The 20,593-nt window shown below is 36.0% G+C and overlaps 1 protein-coding gene across 1 annotated transcript in view; it reads right to left on the bottom strand.

Moving 5' to 3' along the window:
- Window positions 1-7,117: 7,117 nt before the first annotated feature.
- Sik3 (Salt-inducible kinase 3) overlaps window positions 7,118-20,593 on the bottom strand; it is a 38,294-nt gene continuing 24,818 nt past the window's right edge. The window contains exons 9-15 of the mRNA XM_089238184.1: window positions 20,160-20,266; window positions 19,715-20,045; window positions 18,521-18,624; window positions 17,757-17,866; window positions 14,294-14,424; window positions 9,996-10,195; window positions 7,118-8,730 (exon numbers count right to left, since the gene is read on the bottom strand). Coding sequence (XP_089094310.1) covers window positions 7,288-8,730; window positions 9,996-10,195; window positions 14,294-14,424; window positions 17,757-17,866; window positions 18,521-18,624; window positions 19,715-20,045; window positions 20,160-20,266 — 2,426 coding nt within the window. The 3' untranslated portion in view covers window positions 7,118-7,287. The remainder of the gene's footprint in view (window positions 8,731-9,995; window positions 10,196-14,293; window positions 14,425-17,756; window positions 17,867-18,520; window positions 18,625-19,714; window positions 20,046-20,159; window positions 20,267-20,593) is intronic.

Here is a 20,593-nt window from a genome sequence, read left to right as displayed (position 1 = left end):
GGATTAAGATTTTGACTTGTTAGTTTAACTTCTTAACAAAGTATGCAATAGCTTAAACCTCGTCTGACAGTGAACTCTTAATATTTAAACATTGACCCCTCAGGACTAGGCTTTAGATAACCCCCTCCAATATGTTAAAGAGGGTGCAAGTGGATCTGGTGTCCCAGGCACTGGACCAACAGGAGCACTGAATTCTTTTTTTAAATCAATTATCAAAAATTATACGAGGGAGGTAAAATGTGCACTTGCTCTGGCTGAAAGAGTATCTAGTTGCAACCATGGGTAGATGATCGGTTCCCTGCATACAGATATTGTAGAGCAGTGGTCATGGGAAGAGAGGGGGGGGCACACAATTTTTTTCGCTGGTCAGTATTATCCAAATTCTTATTACCATGAAGTAATAGTTTGCTAGTCACTAGTCATTCTAGGGTGCCAGTGTGAAAACCTGCTGTGCACTAGAGTGCCCACAAACACGGGGGGAATGGGAAAACAAGTTTTAGAGGGCTGCATCTTTATAATACAAATAATACAAATACAACACCACAACAGGCAAATTGCCCAACGAGGTGGCTGCATCATGGATCCCCGAGCCCCTACCTACTACTGCTACACCCCCCCCCCCCCCGCGGAACCCTCCAACGAATCGGTACATGCGGGAATGTGCGTGTAGTGCAACCTGACGTAAAGTTTTTGTTTTCTGTGTAATGCTTGTTATGTGTAGCGCTGTCATCTGCCCCCAGTTTTACTAACTATGAGTGAAGTGTTATGGTTGAATGATTTACCGTTGTAGGACTGTTGCTCTCTGTGGCGAGACTTTTTAACGGGGAGATCGGCTCGCATTTGCGCCTTGAAGTTGGGAACCACAGAAAACCAACTTCAGCCGACCACCACTGTGGGGTTCGAACCCGGATCCTCGCATCACGAGTCCGGCACTATAACCACTCGACCACCACAGCGGCGCCCTGGACCATAAACCACTTAGGCCCGTCCCTAGATGGGAATGACTGTTTTTAACTGCAGATAGAGCTGGTTCTGTTCATTTTCAGAATCACTCAAATAAAAGTTGATCAGTATAATCAGAACTTTTGCTTATGTCAGTGTTTCTCAGTCTCTGTGAAACTTGGAACCTTAAAATGTGTAACAGTTTGATGGACCATTAACAGCAGTGGGTTCACAAATTTTCGTCACCCTCAGCTCCTTTGTCTCAGTCAATGTTCATCTGAGGCACCTCAGAACAGTCTAATAAAGAACCACTTGGAAGCACTGAACTGGTGCATATATATATATATCAACAGCTCATCTCTTAGAAATGTTGGCAACGCCCAAAGCAGCAGCGATACCTACTTTAGAAATCATTGATTATAGTGCAGTGAAACCTCTTAATGGACACCCCTCAGATGCGATCACCCCTGTATATTACAGACAAATAAAAATTTTCCAAGTGTATAATAAAACTATGCTTTACAAACCCCCCTAATTAATGGTCACCACTCTTTTACAAACAAAGTTTTTAGTCCCACTGGTGTCTGCAAAAGAGAGATTTCACTGTATACGCGTCTTATATTTTATTCAAGCTTATGTGAATATAATTAATATCAAACCTGACCTAGGGTCACCTGTTCCACTCTAGTAAACATTGAAAGTTAGGTTGAGAGAAGCTGCCTCAAGTGGATTCCTCTCATCGAACTCTAGTATTTATCATGTATCAGCTATAACGAATATTGGATATTGCGAATGCTTTTCACGCTCTCAAGACACTTTGCTATATCCAGGCTCGACTGTATTTTGCAACATATTGCTACATGTGAGAAAAGGCAGTGCAATGGCAACTACAGGCTTCTTTTTTTTCTTTGGACACAAGTTTACATTTTTATTCATGCTCGTGCTTTGTACATAAGTCTTACTGATTCCATGATTGCTCATTTTGCTTAAATTGAATGTGGTATGGACACAAAACAAAAGGGTTTCGGTGCTGCATTTCAAGCTCATTAAAAATTGACTGTAGTATTAGTAACAAAAATATAGATGCATTGTGATAAATTAAGTTATGCATAATTGCTGACCATTATGGTAAGTTTGATGCATTTAATTAAATTTATCACTTTTACCTGTGATTATGCATAATACCCAAGCACTGTTGGTGAACATAAGTCACACTAAATTCATCCCATTTGCCCATTATTACGCATAATTTACATTTTATAATTGGGAAATATGATAGATTGGGTTCCATTGCAGTGATAAGATTCATTATTTAGATGACTATACTCATGAGAGACAGTGTGTGAACTGGACCCAACCCACACGGGTAAAGGGCTTATATCCTGGAAGGGACAGAGCCCAGGTCTTGCCTGGTCTGACAGAGTGTGAACTGGATAAAATTAACTCAGCTTTAAGAAATTTTTCCAAACATTCCCGAAATAATTCCTATTTGATGGGTTCTGAAATCAGACCTCAATACAACAAACTGTTGTTAACAAATTTTAAGATCTGACCCCATTATAACGATCTCTCATTTAACGGATTTTTCATCATGACAAATGATCACGATATTAATTGTTAAACCCTGAAATTCATTAAATAAATGGAAGTTTCTTATATCACGTCCAACTATATTTATCAAACATAGATGGGATTTTTTCTCATACTCATCAAATTCACCAATTACACTCTACTGTAGTATGCATAATCACTGGTGAAAGTGACAAATTTCAAAATTTTTCATCAAATCCAGCCAATACGATTGAGTATTATGTATAATCACCCCAGTAAGAGTGATATATTTCTTTTTATAGTATTTATGAAATTTACAGATGGCACTTGGGGGGTATTATACATATTTGCTGGTGAAAGTGACATATTTATCAAACTTACTGAGGTGATTGACAATTATGCATAATTAATATGTACTGGTGATTATGTGTAATAACCGATTTATCACATTTACTGTAACATATGCACAGAATGAAACTGAATAAATGAAACATAATGCATCAGAATGTTACAGATTCATAATATTCTGCGTAATTTTGTATATAAGTACTAGAACAGAGATCCGCAATGTAAAGTACAGGAAAACAATCGCTCAGAAGATATATTGACGTATGTTTCAAACCTTCAATTACTTTTAAGAATACGTTGCAAAAAGAGAGGGAAAATTCATTATAATTCTTTCGAAGAACTTCTTTAAATATTAATGGGGGGGGGGGATGTCATTACTTTCAACTCTACTTCATTTAAGAGTAAATGAACGACGACTACAGAATACACCAAAGACCTTGACCTCACCCGCTATAACTGACTAGTTACACAATGGCACTGCTATATTAAAAAAATGACATTCATTATTTCATCAAATTAATTCCGAAAATGAATATAAGAAATACAAATTACTATAATTCCCTATAATAATGCAGATACTTCTATTCACTATCTGTAATAACGCAAGAAACATTTTTGAATACTTTTTTTCAGCTTTTTGGAAGAAATAGAAACATGCAGATAATCTAATAAAAAAAAAACAGCAACAATGAATAATTTATATTAAAAATTTTTTCTTCAACATTTAATATGCGGTTTATATGCAAAAAATTACGGTTGAAATGAAATTAAAATGTTCCAAGCAAATCCCTAATAAATCACATTTGAACAAGAATTTATTGTGACGTGAAATGAGGTATACGAAATATCACAGGGCTTGACAAATGGAAAAAAAAGACGAATTTAGGCGCCAGCCAAATTACCCAGGAGCCAAGAATTTTTTTGCAAAAGAACAGCCAAAATAACTTTTTTTCTGACTTTTCAGGGCCTTGATGACTTTTCCCCTTTTGCTAAAAATGCTAACTTAAACCCTGTTTTCCTCAGACTATCTAAGTTAGCCATCACACACATAGGAAATTTTTGGGTGCCAATGCTGATTTTAAGGTCATCATGGCATTTGGATTCTATTGTATTGTAGCCCTGAAGTATTTATTATATATATTTTTTTGGTTGGGGGGAATAGTTCTATCATTAATTTCTGCGGTCAATCACAGTAGGGAAAGGTAGGCAGCAGTTAGCACACATGTAATTTCAGTTAAAACAAAAGCTACATTTAAAAGTACCAAAAGACAGGATTCATTTACAAAAATCAGTCATTTCTATTGAACGTAATGACGCTGACAAGATGTTGGAAAAAAATAGACCCATTAAACACATTAGCATCTGAAAATCTCCTGGAATGTGAAAAGCTCAAACACTTCCCTACAGTGAAAACATACTTGGTAGTTTCAAGAAGGAAATGCTTAGACAGAGATACATAACCTTTTCCGTCTGCGGGCTAGATATGTGGTATTTCTACTGCTCACGAGAGAGAAACTGGAATATTTGAGATTACCATATATGACCCACATTTTATAGGACATTCCTATAATTTTTGCAATCCCAAATTTTCTAAATGGCCTGTTTTTTTTAACAAATATTTTACTTGAATTTCCATTTATTAAAATTAAGGATCAAAATTAAAATTATATTAATTATGACTATGTTCAAAAAGATCAGAGAATTATTTTATTATGGAGGAATGAATACAGACAGAACCTGTTTATTTGGTGCTCCTTTCGAATTAACTATCCTGTGCAATTATGCATTTTTTCCATTGTTCATACAAAGATGTAAATGCGGATTGCAAGCTTTCTCTTGTCACACCTTCCAGCGGGGCTGACAAATTGAAAAAAAAATATTTAGGTGCCAGCCCAATTTCTTAGGAGCAAAGTATAGTATTTTGTTAAACAAAAGCATAGTCCTAAATAATGTTACCTTTTACTTCTCATGTTAAAATATGTAGCGTAATGAAATCAGAAATTTTTTGGGTATCACCTTAGACTCATGCAATGGCGACCTGGAATTTGCCAAGCACTGCCTTTCAGTGCCTTCTCAGAACTGTTGCCCCTTAAAGCAAATTCTTTATCCCTAGATAATTAAACTTAAATCAGTGTTACTCAATCTGATCGGTAGTGTATTAGACGAATGTTTAGTTATCTAGGGTTAAACAAGGAAAAAGTCACATGGGGCAAGATTGAGGAAAGGGGAGAATAAGCTGGTGGTAGAATTATTGGAATGTGATGTTTTGACAGGTAATCTGACACCAGGAGGGACTTGTGAGCAAGTGCATTGTCTAGATGGAGCACCCACGACTTAGTCTTCCGTCTTCCAAAGATTTGGTCGCTTGTGTCTCACCCAATCATGCAGACATTTAAGGACTTACAGGTTCCTCCTAGTGCCAGATTACCTGTCAAAAGGCCCCATTCAGATACTTCCACAATCAGCTAATTTTCCTGATCTTGCCCCACGTGCCTTTTTCCTCAAATAAAGAATTTGCTTAAGGGAGCAACGATTTCCAGGTTCCAAAGAATTGCAGCGAGCAGCAATGAAGGCACTGGAGAATGTGACAAAAACCACTTGCAATCCGCATTTAGATCTTTGTACAACCAATGGCAAAAATGCATAAGTGCACAGGGCAGTTACTTCGAAGGCACCAAATAAAAACAGATTCTATCTGCATTCATTCTTCCGTAAAAAGAAATGTCTTTTTTTTTCCATAATAAAATAAACTTTTTCGAACATTATTTTGAATCAACATTAGAGTAATAATACTACTATATTATTACTCTAATTATCAGATAAATATATTCATTTACAGGTTTTTTTGGTGAATTACATTTTAATTGATTGCAAATTGCAGTAGATCTTTATTTCCCACCATTGGAAATTTTTCAGCAATTTTAATGATAATTGGCAATTTCACTCACTTTCGACATTTTTTTGGCCATAATTAACACAACTTTAGTTCCATCTGACAATTTATTTATCTATAATTAACATCTTTACTTTCTTGTATTTTTAAGAAGAAAATATATGGTCAGCCTGTTACTCTACTCATATTTTTTTTACTGGGAAAACCTTTCATGAGCTGGATTAAACCCCTTGGCAGGGCTGAGGTTATGCATCCCTGATAATGAAGAATATCTGATTTAATTCAACACTAAAGAAATTGGTAACCAAATTTTTTGACTAGTTGGAATTACCCTTTCACGTACCCGATTCATGTATCTGGAAATCATAGTATATTGTTTTTATTAGAAGATAATTGGTACGATTTTAAAAGTTTATCTGACCGAAACTGTGGTGCAGTGAAACCTCTATGAGTGATACACATTCCTCCCATCCAAATATTCTCGACGTCACCCAAAGAATCTGGTCCCCCCATCAGCTTTTGCACATGAGTGTGCACTTTTTCACAAATTCATTTGTCTTCGCACAAAAATAATCCAACACACATTGTGCAATTATGCTGACGCTAGGTTAAATTAAAAAAAAAAAAAAAAATACACGAACAACATCTATACATAAAATACATCAAACTTTTTCTTTTTGCTAGTGGACCTCGGTCAAGAAACTGGACTGATCCAAGCTCCTTGAATTACGATATTGGAGAAGTACATTTTGAACATACATTTATATAATATATACACGAGAGAACTATAACAATGTCTATAATAATGTATAATCTATATATATACTCATAAATATTTTTTTTTCATTGCCGGAATGCAATAAAAAAAATTGTGTATTTATATGTACATCCGAACGGAAAAACGCACGCACTTGCCATTGCAAATTTTTTTTCCAGTCTTGATTGTGATGCATTTATGCTCTGGAGGGGGAGGGGGGCTGAAAACTCAATTTTTTTTATCGTGTACAGTCGTACATTGAGCAATGTAATAAAAGTCACACATGTGTAAGACATGTTCGTCTATACAAAGACACAATGCACAAACATACACACATTTATAATTTACACGCAAACGTCCCTCGTTTTTGGTAGGGAAGTTAGAGAAAAAAAAAGGAATATTGCAATTACGTCTTCTCAAGGAACGTAATTGTAATATATGGTTTTTTTTAGACCGCTATGTACACCAATATCACTATGATACAATGAGCAAAAATTAATGGATATGTTTGATAAGGCAGATCCAATCAAATCAAGGAACTGCAAATGCTGATTTGAAAGATAAGAGAATTCTTTTCTCCGATACCAGCATATCGAGAAAATGAAATATTGGATTTTTTTTTTCTTAAATATATTTTTGCTTGCTAACGAGTCCTGGTCCCCCACCCGCTTAGTCACTGGTAACATAAAATTCCAGTACATAAGCGATTGAACGGAGGACAGTTAAAACTGGAATCGAGGAAAAACCGTCAATGCTAGGAAAATTGGGCAAATCGAAACCCCGACTGAATTCTCAATTATATATTCATACAGTTAAGGAGTTCCTGACATATCTCATTGTACTGTAAGCTATCACCAGATATGCGTCTCATTTTTAGTCTCTTGTCGTCCGGGTGAGGCCCCTCGTACACCTCCAGTTCGATTTGAACACCCGCGGGATGTTCGACTGCTAGCCCTCTCTCAGACCGTTGCAACATCATTGATAGTCCACTCACTATGGGATCCAGTTGCTGCTGTATTTCCTGCAAGATGTCTGCCTCGCAGGTAAAGGAACGTTGCTTCTTGGGAAGTGATACGTGGACGCTGCCACTTGGAGTCTTGTGCAATGGGTGCTCTCGGACGAGCGTCTTTTTGCTCCACCAATTGGACGGCTTTCCGGACCAGGGATTGGGAGTTGGATCACTGCTCGAAATGTGTTGCCCCAAGGCTGTGCGAGCCAACTTTCTGTTTAGTGATGTCGATATATGCCCCACAGGTGGAAAAGTCTGTCTTAGGTGCTTAGCATGAACGTAAGATTGTCTGATTGACTGTTTGGTAGCCCACCGAAGCAATGATTTGGAGCTGCCACAGAGAGCGAATTCTGCGGCTATGTCCCTGTCTTCTGCTTCTCTACTACTCTGTCGAATGAAAGCCCTGCGTCCACTTCTAAACGGTTCATCCACATTTGCTGACAGCGGACCCTTCCTTGGAATGCTTAAATGCACATTCTCAGGCTTGACCCGCTGAAGGGATTCTTCAGTTTTCATGCCATTTTCCGGCACATAGTGCTCTGACACTGCTGTTGTTGGTAACACAGATGACACAGTGATTGTACCCGTTTCATCAGTTATGCTTATTTCAGGAAAGACATGGTGCTGCGATGTTGGGGAAATGTGAGGGCTATGGTCCTCTTGAGTAAACACAGTCAACATGGTATCACTTCCACCAGGTATTATGTGTTCCGTAATGTCTTCTTGAATCATATCAAGATTTGGTGGATACACAGTTGGTGGTGGACTCGTTGCAGGTCCACTGAAACCACAAGTATAAAGAGCGGCATTTGGATCTGGGAACGCACGAGATGGAGAAGAACAACTTGGTGAAACAATACTTGGTATCCTTGTCGGCGACGTATCGCCAGAATACATGGCAGGCGAGACTGGTGAAGTGGGACTAGTATGATGTGGTGTCGACATAGCCTGGATGCGCTGGAATGCTTGCAGGGGACACTCAAGACTTTGGTATCCGCTAGACGCTGCTTGCTGCTGCAAATGGAGTTTCTGCAGGTGCTGCGACAACACAGACGATGACCCAACAGTAGACTGTGCCTGGTGGATCGGCGATCCAGCTATAGAGGGAGGAGAAGATATCGAAGTAAGATAACCAGATGGCTGCAACTGTGCCATTTGCTGAACATGAAGACAATGCTGTCTCTGTAATTCTGCAGATGCTCTTGAGTCTGCGCCTCCAGAATGTTGTTGCTAGAATGCAGTGCATATTGTTAGAAAAATTATTTTTTGTAAGAATTTTTATTTTTTTCCAATTACTTACAGTAAAACCTTGATAAGTCGTCACCTCAAGTTATCGAAAAATCATGACGCTTAAGAGGAGTGCCGTAAATTTTAATGTGCAATGTTGTGAAAATCGTATAAATTTAAAGTAATATGACATTTATTAAAATATGAATCAAAATAACAATATCAATAAAATGTACAGATTGCGAAAGAAAAAATAGCAATTTTTTATCTTTTTTATCTCTTACTACTTAAATTATTGTGGTCAAATGTACCGTACACTTTGATTTATACTAACAATTTTTAATTTAGACTAACAGAGCAGCTGTTAGAATAGGTAGCTTTTCTTCATAATAGAACTCTCTATTGCACATTAATTTTACATATACATCAAATTTAATTTCAGTGTTTTAATTCTTCACCAGTAGTTCATGATACAACTTTGTGGAGGGGCCCTGGGCACGGAAAAATAATCAGAAGACCTCAACTTGGGAAAGAATGACTGATTTTTATGAACAAAGATATTTTGTTTAAATTCCAAGTCCTTAATTAATAGAGTCCATGCTTTCTATGATAATTTATTATCCGTAGCAGCATTGCACTTTGACTTTAACTTGATTAATTTGATTCTTCGATTTACATAATTTTTGATTTTCTTGCACTATATGTAATCTTTGATGTATCAATAAATTTTGGTTTTGCAGGAGATGCCCTGGTCCCCCTCCCCCAGGGGGGGGGGGCTGAAGTGATTACGTTGCTTCTTGCGACAGAGCCTGGGTGTCTTGCAGTTTCTCCAGTAGAGCCCATGCAGAAATGAGATCTAGCTTGAACAGTCCCCAAAACTTTAGTCTGCAAATGAACTTCCCCAGCGTAACTTTCCTTACTTAAACTGTTCCGTTTGGGTATATAGGATTTTATGGCGACTTTTAAGCATATGGTAATGTTGTTAATAAGCTATTTTTTTAATGGGAGCCATAAAAATTGTCTGTTCCTCTTTCTCAAACTTTTACATAGTGACGAGTTAACCGAAATTTGCGACGAGTAAACGACGGTTTAATAACATTGTTGTCTATGAGAGCTGGAAGGGCCTGAAGAAAAATGACGACTTAACCGGGGTGATGACTTAACGAGGTTTCACTGTATTTCTATATGAAAGGTATAAAAAAGGAATCGGCTCACTTATGCATTTTAAATGAAATAAAAGAATCAAACACATAATGCATCCACATTACCTGTAACTGTTGGTATTCTTGAAGAACTTGCTTGAAGCTGTCACCAGTGCTATATGGGCCAATCAGCGTGTGATGGTACAGGCGATCAAGTTGATTACGATAGTATGACACTGGTGAACAGCCATCACTAGCTCTTCGCACTGGAGAGTATCGCCCAGGTGTAGGCTGCAGAGAGCCGTTATTGCTCAATACATCTCGCCCTGAAGATAAAATAAATATTTTTATAATTAAAAAAAATATTTTACAACTGTATGATTTCTCTACATAATTTATGATACAACCTCGCAACTAGCATGAATAATAAGTGATATTTTAACCCAAGAGTACTCAACATTTTGGAGCATTCTTTAGTTTAAAAATGTATCGCTGGCCATTTGAGATTGCGCCTTTTATTTGGAAATGTGCCTCTTAAGTAATCCAGAATTGTGCCACGGGCAGGTTAAGCAATATGGAACTGTGCTATATAGTCAGATTTGGCGATCTGGAATTGCGCCACAGGCCACTCAAAATGATCTGGTAATCTTTCATGGGCCCCTTGAGTGGTTTGGTAACCTTTCACGGGTCACTTAAGTAGTTTGATAAATGGTTGCAGGCCACAATAGAATGAAATGCTTCACAAGTTTTTGTTCTTGTTAATTTTTATATAGCAATATGGGGATTTTTTAACAAAAAAAATCTGGATTGTCTTTTACCACGTCAACCGCAGTTGATCCATTGCCATCCAATGTAAATGGGCGCAACGATGGCAAACCACAGTTAACACAAATGGACAATGAATGAACAATGATTTTGAACACTTCTTACAAAATGAAGTTCATGGGCCGAGTATGTATGCTTCCACCTAATCGTGACCTTCAGGAATCCCCACTGGTCTGTTATACTAAACTAACCCAGGGATTAAATCTTTGGTGCGAAGTCATCATGGCAACTAAAAATTTGGAATCAGTGCCTAAAATTTTCTGTGTGTTATTGTTAAATTAGCACAAGAAGATGACATAAAATTTAGAAATTTGTGTAAGTGCGTCTACCAAGATGTGAAGGGATCACCAAGTATCTGAGTGCTAAGTAGAAATTCTACAGAAGAATATAGACACGGCACATGCATGTTCTTGTAGTCTCTAGTTAAAAAAAAAAAGAATTGTTTTGGATTGTTTCTCTCTAAAAAATATGCCACTCTTCAGAAATTTAGCTGGACTGAAGTTTTTCTAGATTAGTCAAGCCCTGAACTAATTTCTTCATTTTCACGTATTTATGGAAAGGGCCATTCAAGTATTTAATATGGCATGTAACATCAGCAAATATTTAGACATTTTTGACCCCTATCAGCAAAATTTCGTCAGCTCTGCCCCCGCCTAATGCATATTGGTGGGATCAGAGACATACATTGGGGGCATAGGGGAACTCTAAGCGCCACGTTTAAAGATCATTTAAGTGACCTGCGACACAGTTCCAGAACACTTAAGCGATCTATGGCACATTTAGAGATCCCTTGAGTGACATGTGACACAGTTATAGAGAATAAGTGGGTCCCCAGTGTGATTCTGCATCACTCAAGTTACCCGTGGCACATTCCTAGATTACTTAAGTGATCTGCTGCACAATTATGGATCACTTGCATGATGTGTGGCACAGTTCTAGAGCACTTCGGCCCGGATACATTTCTAGATCACTTGGATCATGAAACATTTAGAGACCACTAAAGTGGCTCTGTAGGGGCGCACAGAGTAAGATGCCATTAAGTATATTTCATATTTTTATAAAGGGGTTACGTCGCTGAGTTAGACCATTTTTACATTTATACGATATTTGGCTTGGGCCACAGTTGGTTTTTATACATTTTAATGTTAAAATAATTCATTTTATTTGCCATTTTGACTGATTCGAACTACAAATATTTTGAAAAAATGCTATTTATATCCATCAAATGTGCATAATTTCTGTAGATGGTGAAAAAGGTCTGATGAAACAGTTGTTCTTGCATGCTATCAGTGCAAAGGCCATAAATTTTAAGGCGATTACTAATACAAAAATAGCCACTGAGCTGACGGAGCTCTTTTAGAGTGATTTTAATTGATTTGTTTATTTCTTGTTTCTGGGAATACACAGATGCTGTGAGCCTCAAAGAAAAAGGTTTCAATTGTTTGTCCACATGTCCTTTCAGAATTTTTCTCTCAATGTTTTCAGTGTTATTCTCAGAGTGTAAGTAAGTCCATTGTACGCATTTGAAGGGTAAAGATCTGTCAATAAGAGACCTGTACAGTACACACACATTACTGTAACAACTTGTTCGATCTTTGCAGTGGAATTTTCTTATATTGTGAAGTTTTGTTTGCTGTGTCAAAAAAAAAGAAAGAAAAAAAGACAAATGTTTTTTTCTTTTATCTTCAAAGTAATAATATATGAATAATGTTGTGAAAAGTAAAACAACTACGAACCAAAAACCGTGATCAATGCCATCCGTCTGTTGATGTTTACCTTTTAACTTCCCGGGCCACAATGTTTTGCCGCTCTGATGACCACATTTAATTCATTTTATATAATCGTTTTTGTCACATTAAAGTATGTTATTTTTTTACAATATGTCTGATCAATATAATTCAGCCTAGGGCTCCACCACTTTGTAAAAATACAACAAATAATGAAGATGTAAGCAAAAGTAATGCTTTATCAATTTTATTTCTCTAAGCGTTTTAAATGTGATTTTTAAATTCAATTTTTTTCCCCTCCTGATTAAATTTTTTTTACAACACAATTAGAAATGCCAATTAAATACATCGATTTTAAAAAATATTTTTCACACCTGTAATGGGCGGGGGGGGGGGGGGGGTGTCACTTTTTTAAAAAACGTGATATTAAATTTATATGATGTTTTGACCCAACTTCTTGAACGCTGAATAAATGAGGGTTCACTGCATTTACATGTCGAGCTATCACCTGCTGTTTTTTTTCCATCTGTCAATTTATAGAACATGGAAATCATTTTATACATCATGGAATATTTTTATCCAGGACTAATTAAACTGCAACCTATAACCCATTCTAAATCCCCTCTGAAAAGCTGAGAAAACGCTTCTCTGAGAAGCTAGAGTGATAAACATTAATGAAACTTTTTTCATAACTAACATGAAAAAACACCACTACCATGTTTTTTTCAAAGAAAGTGGTAACTCTGTATCAAGAAAGATTTGATTGGGACCGAGTTGATTTCCGAAACCTACAAACGTGCCTTGGCTGATATCTTACTAACCTGATTTATAGACAACTTTTTTAACTGACAGATTTTGAAGACAGATAGTCGAAGCATAGCCTATACAGCAGGAGACACCTTGTATCAAACAATCAAATTCATTTTGTGGATCTTCTGAAAGATTCAAGTGAGCTAAGGGGAAGATTGTAAGCAAGATCAGTGACCCAAGAAATTTTGCAGATGATTTGCCAGTCAAATTCGTTAAATTAATGTAAAATTTTATGAACAAAACAAGCAAATTTTGACAATGCTTGTTTGGCCTCTTTATCAATATTTTATCAGATTCAAAACTATTAGTTTTTGTCCCTTTCCTAATTATCCTGAAAAACCTGCTGATATATACTCGTATGAAGCAAGTTCAGCAACCTTCCCTTTTCCAGATAAGAGAGGTTTGACTGCAGTTAAATTTTTGTATAAAAACTTATACAGAAATATGAAAAACTCAAGTAAGTGATCTCTCACTTATGCGTTGGTGCAAGGGAACAGGGAAAAAAGATGCAGTGAGAGACGTATAAAAGAATAACATTACTTGTCTATATCTTTCACTAGAAGAGAAGAAAATCATCTTGTAACTGAGAGAAACGAATAAGTGAGAGATCACAAATATAAAGTGCTTTAAGGTTAGTGTGTTTGCACCTTATTTTTCAGCTGTGAAAAGCATTTTTAAATTGACATTCCATCTCATTTCTACTTGTTGGAAAACTTTTTAACTGGCCACCTTGGCATGAATAATCCTAGGCTGCAATACTTCAGGCAGAGCAGTAAACCAGATGACTGGTTTATCTGCATATTTGACACTCCCCCCCAAGTCAATATTCTAGAATGGCTTCGCCTGAAATTTCCCTTCAAGCTGTGTAACATAAGTTTGAATCTTGCAAATATATTTACAGATCATCTAAAGTATTGGTTCTTAAACTTTTTAGGTAGTGGCACATTCTCTCTGGCCCTTTATACAACTTTATACAAATAGACTGAAGTTCACCCTCTATCACAGTCTTTCCACCAGTTCAGGAACCGCTAATAAAAGGATGGATTTAGGATCATGACTCACCAGCTTTGCTGTCCAGGACCGTAAGCAACCCAGTACGTCTCTGCTTTATAGGTTGCTGTAATTTTTTGGTACTGTCTTCTGATGAATTGATAGCCATACGATATACCTGAGGTTGCTCCCACACAGAATACCTATCAGAAAAAAATATTATTAACACTGTAATTATGATCAAATTCTAAACTGGGGAATATAATTGAATATTCAGCTGAAATATTACAATTGAAGTTTAAAATATACTTTTAAAACCCCACTTTTCTCCAACCAATAATAATTTTTTTAAAGAGCTATTCTTTGACTCAAAATTAACAGTAGAAGCCGAGTAAGAAATATAAGGAAAATAATTTATTTTTATGTATGTTGTTGATGATGCCTAACAGTCAATTGAGGATTTGACTTTTTTTATGATCTTTTAGACTTGTACAGCTAGGTGTTGTAGATGGCAACCCTACTCTGAAATTGGCAATCAAAAAATACTTAAATAGAAAGAAGCCATTTCTAGTTTAAAAATGAACCCTCGAAAGTTTATTAATTTATTGTCTTGTAGAGGCTTTTGTTCTTCACCTTAAATTATTGACTTCTTCCAACGATGTCATTTTGCTACCCTCAATTGAGGACATTGAGCATACAGAGTCGCACACACACCCTCTTGATGCATTTAAAAAAATCTCTTGGAATATTCTTAATTTATGTAATTTCAACAAAATATCTCAATATCAAAATTGAATTCAAAGTGCATCAAGGTGTGGGCGTTAACGGGTTAGACATCAGTTTAATAGATGATGCTTTCATGACAGATAAGAAGATTTCAGGATCAAGTGCTGTGACACACAGGAATTTGAATGTCCTGATGTTTCGTCAACAATCGTAATAGAGATCTTCTGAGGAAACCGAAGCAGAGTCTTTTGGATTTTTGGAATATTTTATCTTAGCTGTTTACAGACAACTAACATATCCTAGGAGAAAGAACACTTCTAGAAGACTATTCTCAGCCAGGTATTTTCTTAACATTGTAGCCGACAATATACTGTGAAACAAATCAATCCTTTGTTTTTGCACATTTTCAGTATGCGACAGAACCATGATATTTCTGAGAATCAGGTATATATTGTTTCCAAAATGAAGATCCCCCATCTTTTAATTTAATTAGTAAAAACCATTTTTATACAACCCATTTTATTTCAGCTAGGCAATAAACCAGGAATCTTCAACCTATTGCTCACGAGCACCAGTGCTCTCTAAAGCACCCAGAGTGTCCGATGTTTGTGTCCAATTTTGTAATCATGTACATTCGATTAATCAACATCCCAATTAAACACCTTGAACAGATTGCATTCAAGGATTGAAATTATCCTAATTTCATGGATTTGTATGCCAATTTTGCTGTAAGGGTGCTCTTTTCTTATTATGATGGGTACAAGACAGTGCTTGCAACTAGAAAAAGGTTGAAGACCTTTCTGCTATAGACTGAGGGTAAATCAAGTCTCAACCTGTATTTATTGCCTCCTGTATTTGAGAAATAAATGCTACCATGCACAGACCTGCCAACCCCTGAAGAAAAAAATCCTACTCTATCCATAAAGAGAAATACAGCCTTTTTTTCAATTCACAGGAAAAAAGTGGGTTGGTTGGGGAGAAGTCAAATACTAAAAATTAATTAGGAAGTTATATAATTACAATCAGAAAAGAATTGCTGCATGAGAAAATGCATGGTTTAATTTACAAAAAGAAAACATTCTCAGAAAGAGAACAGCACAGTAATGAAAAAACTGTTTGCTTGTAACTATCTTTGACATTTTTACGCTACCGTAATGCTTTATCTAAAATGAAATATGATTTCACTCACTAGGACAGAGTCCCCTAATCATGTGCAAACATAAAAATAAAATAATAATTATATATATATATATATCATTAGACGGATGTTCTAAAGGGTTGAAAATCAGCCGATATTCACAACTCAAAATTATACATTCTAGTAACCTGAATGATCAATATTAATAGAACTATATCAAATGCAATATTATTTTTTGTCTAATTTTGAAAACCCTAAAGATTTCCAACCCAGAATAACTCAACAATAAAAAATAATTTTATAAATTTCAGACATAAATATCAGAAAATAATGGTCTCTATTATTGTAAATCTATCAAAAATGTGTGAATTTTTTTTTGGTGGCACAAGTTTATTTAGAAAATTTGGCCTCAATTGAAAAAAATAAATAAAATGCCATATAATTCATGAAAGCATAAAGGATTAGAATGGCATGTAAATTTCAGAAAAATATTGATCTATTAAACTGGATGATAAAGGATTGAGGCCCCACTCAGTATACTGCATACAGGCGGCTCGAGACATCGTTTCGGCACACAAGCCATGACAGTAAAACTACCGCAAAAACTCCCAGCAGTGTTCCACTTTTTCTCACCGCCAGGGAATTTTCGGCTACTGGTTCTGTGGAGTGATGTCTATCAATGAACCATAGATTTTTAAGGCAGACCAGTTTGCAACATAGGCAGGAAAACGTCAATATTAGCGATATGGTAAAAAGTATTTATAGAAGCAAAAAAGCATATAATCATATTAATTTTCTAAAATCATAATGGTGGGCAGGTATGCATTAACAATGTGGTTTCAAGATTCAACTAGTCAAATTTCAATAAGGTGAATGTGCAGCGGCCAGCAAAATACTTCAAGTTATCGTTAGTTTGACTTATTGGAAATTCAGATTTCAGAGTAAGAAAAAGAAATATTTATTAAAATAACATTATTTATGAATATCATCTTAGTAAAGCACGTCAAACTACTGGAGATGAAATTTGAAAAGATGAGTAATTACAATTTAATTATTGAATGAAAATGTTAAGGAAACCAGATGTACATACTGCATTATGGAAATGGACTGATACATGATACTCACATAAATGAAACAAATATAAATAAAATGTGTATAAAAGATTTTCTGTCAAAATATGCATCAATTTTCGACTGCTTCTATTTTTTTGGTCCTTCTTTTGTTAGGAAGTCAATTTACTTTTTGCAAGCAGACAAATGAATCTGCAAAAAAATTCTATTGATAAATACTAAAGTCTGTTGCGAACTGCTGAGAATTCTGTTACTAAATTATATTGCTGAGGGCTAAATTATATATATATATTGCTAGTAGCTAAATTCCATTACTGATTTCTCTCATTCTCAAAAACTTAAAGGAAGAAACCTTTGACTCGAGGGAAAATTTTAACACTAAATTAAGAAAAAAGTTCTGGTGCTCAGTGAAAACTTTGACTTAAACAGATATTCAAGTTATCTGAGTTTGACTTATCGCAAACTGTACATCTCAAGTTAGAAATTAGACTCAATCCCAGTGTTATTTTTTATAATGAAAAACTCGTGCGTAGAAGAAAATGTTTAGATTGAAAATAGAGTTAGACTTGATTACAAATAAAACCAAAAATTAAATCCTTACCCAGTTGAAGAAGTGCTAACCATCTGTTGCTCTTCTTGTTCCTTACTTTCATCCTCCTGTAGAGCTAATGCTTGCAAACCTTGGGGTAGAGTTGTGTTCACTGGAGACATCTGGAATGGGAAAATTGGAATTTATTGTGACAATGACTAGCAAAATCATTATGTATATCTGAGATAGACGGATTTCAAAATCATCAAATTATGTACATAAAAGAATTTTTAATGCTCTGGTTGTGACTAGAAATAAATACATCTGGAATAATGACCATTTTATGCATGTAAGGATTACTTGGATCTGGTTCGGAATCAAATGTAAAACTGATTCTGCATGGATATGCTTCCAAGCTACTTATCTGGATTGTCAAATCACAGAAGTGGGTGCATTAACTCTGCTTCAAACCTATGATGCCTCTCATCAAATTTAGTTGGGACGCCATATAATTGATTAAGTAAGATAATGGTAGAATTCAGAAAATGGTATTCTATTTTGTGGATTCTAAAGTATCAGCATTATTATTTTGTTCTTGTCATATCTCCCACAGAGAAGGAATATTTGAATACGATCCAATTCCTTGAGCGATTTCAACTGTTTAATAGGACTGAAAATGTCAACATATATATTTTTCTCCTTAATGATAAAAATTATTATTTTTCCTCTCTAAAGCATAAATAACATCTATGCAAGGTTTTGCGAATAACTTTACGACAACACAGAAATGTAATAAATGCACAGCATGTAACCGCTGTTGAAAAAACAACACTCACCGTTGAGACCCTCTCTTTGCTGGGAGATTGCCCAGGTACTTTACGCTGATAATAATTCTGAACATTTGCACCACCATCTGACGCCCGTCTGCCAAGCCCACCAACTAAAATAGAAAATTAAAATAAATGTTTTAATACAATAAAGGTCAATGTTATAGTTCATTAACACTGATCAGTACTCTATCACAGCTTTAACCACATTTCTCATTATATTAGGCATTGATTATATTATCTCTTTAAGATCTAAAGCATGGAATTAGAATGAATAAAAAAAAAAATTCCTAAACTGGAAATGTCAAATTTTTCACCCTAAGTGCTGGTGATGCCCCGTATTAAATAAAATGAAAAATATAAATGATAGAAAACAAAAACTACCAACTCGTACAGTGTTCTTCAAAGTGGGCTTCCCCAACCTTTGTTCAGGGACATCACGAATATCTGGAGATATTGATTTGTGTGCTTATTTAAGCTTTGAAGTAGTTCTTTTATACGTGAAAAGATCTACTGAACTAGTCTGGGCACATGAACTACGAATTGGGAAAGGGAACTGCGGGTTACAAAAGTTTCAGAACCACTAAACTAGTATGCGAGATTGTAATCCTCATAAATAACATGCAAATAATCCTCTGATGGTTTTCAAACAAATCCGTACATGACAGAAAGTGTCATAACCAAAATTCCCTAAAAGTATTTCTTTTATTGGTGCGGCATGATGAAATAACTATCTGTACAAAATATATTGAATTCCTACTGTACGGTAGAAGTTCTATGTATCCAGTAGCAGCATTGGCATGGTGGAGCTCAGAAGGAACATTGGTTACCTGTACATGCGTGTTCCAAAAATATTTATGAGTGTCATATGCATGTTGTGTTCAAAATGCTGCCATGTGTCTTTTGAATTGGAAGAATGGCAGTTGCATGATTTTTTTGTGGTTGTGTGATTGCCTATTCTTTATGAAGTGGGTCTGCCCTATTCTTTATAAATATGTTTGCCTATTCTTTTTTGTATTTAAAGGAGAAACTGGTTCCGATTTGTGCCTTTGCAGTAGAAAACCACCATGAGCTGACCACCAATGAGCTGAATCATAGGTTGAATCCACTTAATTGTGAGCAAAAGTCTCTATTAGTAGAACCACGATTAATATCAAAAATTTACAATTAAAAAAAGAACCTCATGAAAAAAATGAATCGTACCTGCACCAAGAACTTGTGGAGGCTTCAGCAAATGCTGATCCTTGATTGAGAAGACCTGCGGCGGCTGATTTTGCACGAGCGGAAGGTTCTGGGGCAGATTTGTATGTGGCAGAGCGCTAAGTGGCAGTGCTGTTGCTTGATGAGTGTGTGTGATGCCACCATGCTGCTGACCACATGTCCTCGGAAGAAACAAATCAGCTGCAACAGTGGCAGCATCTGGTGCATTGGCATTATCCGGCCCTACCGTATGCCTTCGGACTACATGGTATTGAGATTGAGAACTATCTATATGCTTGTCCTCTTCATCTGATTCCAGCTCAACATCACCAAACTGAAGAAAATGAGCAGGTTTAGTTAATTAGTCATGAAATGCTGTTATTTTGAGGAAAACCAAAATTACACCACAAAGTACTGCCATTAATACTTTAAAAAACTCATAACGAACCTTTTCCAGATTCTCTGTAACCAACTGCATGATTGGTATAGGACTAAACATAGGCTTGGATGAACTCTGTTCACTTTCACTTTGATCAGCAGGTGGTGACTTTTGAACTAGAATATGAAGTGTTAAATCAAATCAAAATATAAAAATAAATAGGCTTACATAACTCTTATTCAAGGCTATACAGTAAAACGTAAAATGGGGCGAGATTATGCTGTTCTTGGATTCATAAAAAAAAGTGCCCTTCCGTGGCTTGTTATTAAAGCCATTAGTTTCCTGATTAGGAGGAGGTAGTGAAAAAAAAAAAAAGTGTTGTGGTAAAACTAAATAACTTCAATAAAAAGCCACTACAAGGCACTTGTTTGCTGAATCCCAGGATGGTACATTCTCACACCAGGTGGCATATAATCTCACCCCACTTTACGATACTGTTTGCT

Source organism: Pholcus phalangioides, unplaced genomic scaffold (assembly GCF_987345545.1).
Source record: "Pholcus phalangioides strain wild (caught in Gottingen) unplaced genomic scaffold, Ppha-v1.0 ptg000010l_1, whole genome shotgun sequence".
NCBI classification, from domain to species: domain Eukaryota; kingdom Metazoa; phylum Arthropoda; class Arachnida; order Araneae; family Pholcidae; genus Pholcus; species Pholcus phalangioides.
This window is presented reverse-complemented; position numbering and strand designations above follow the sequence as displayed.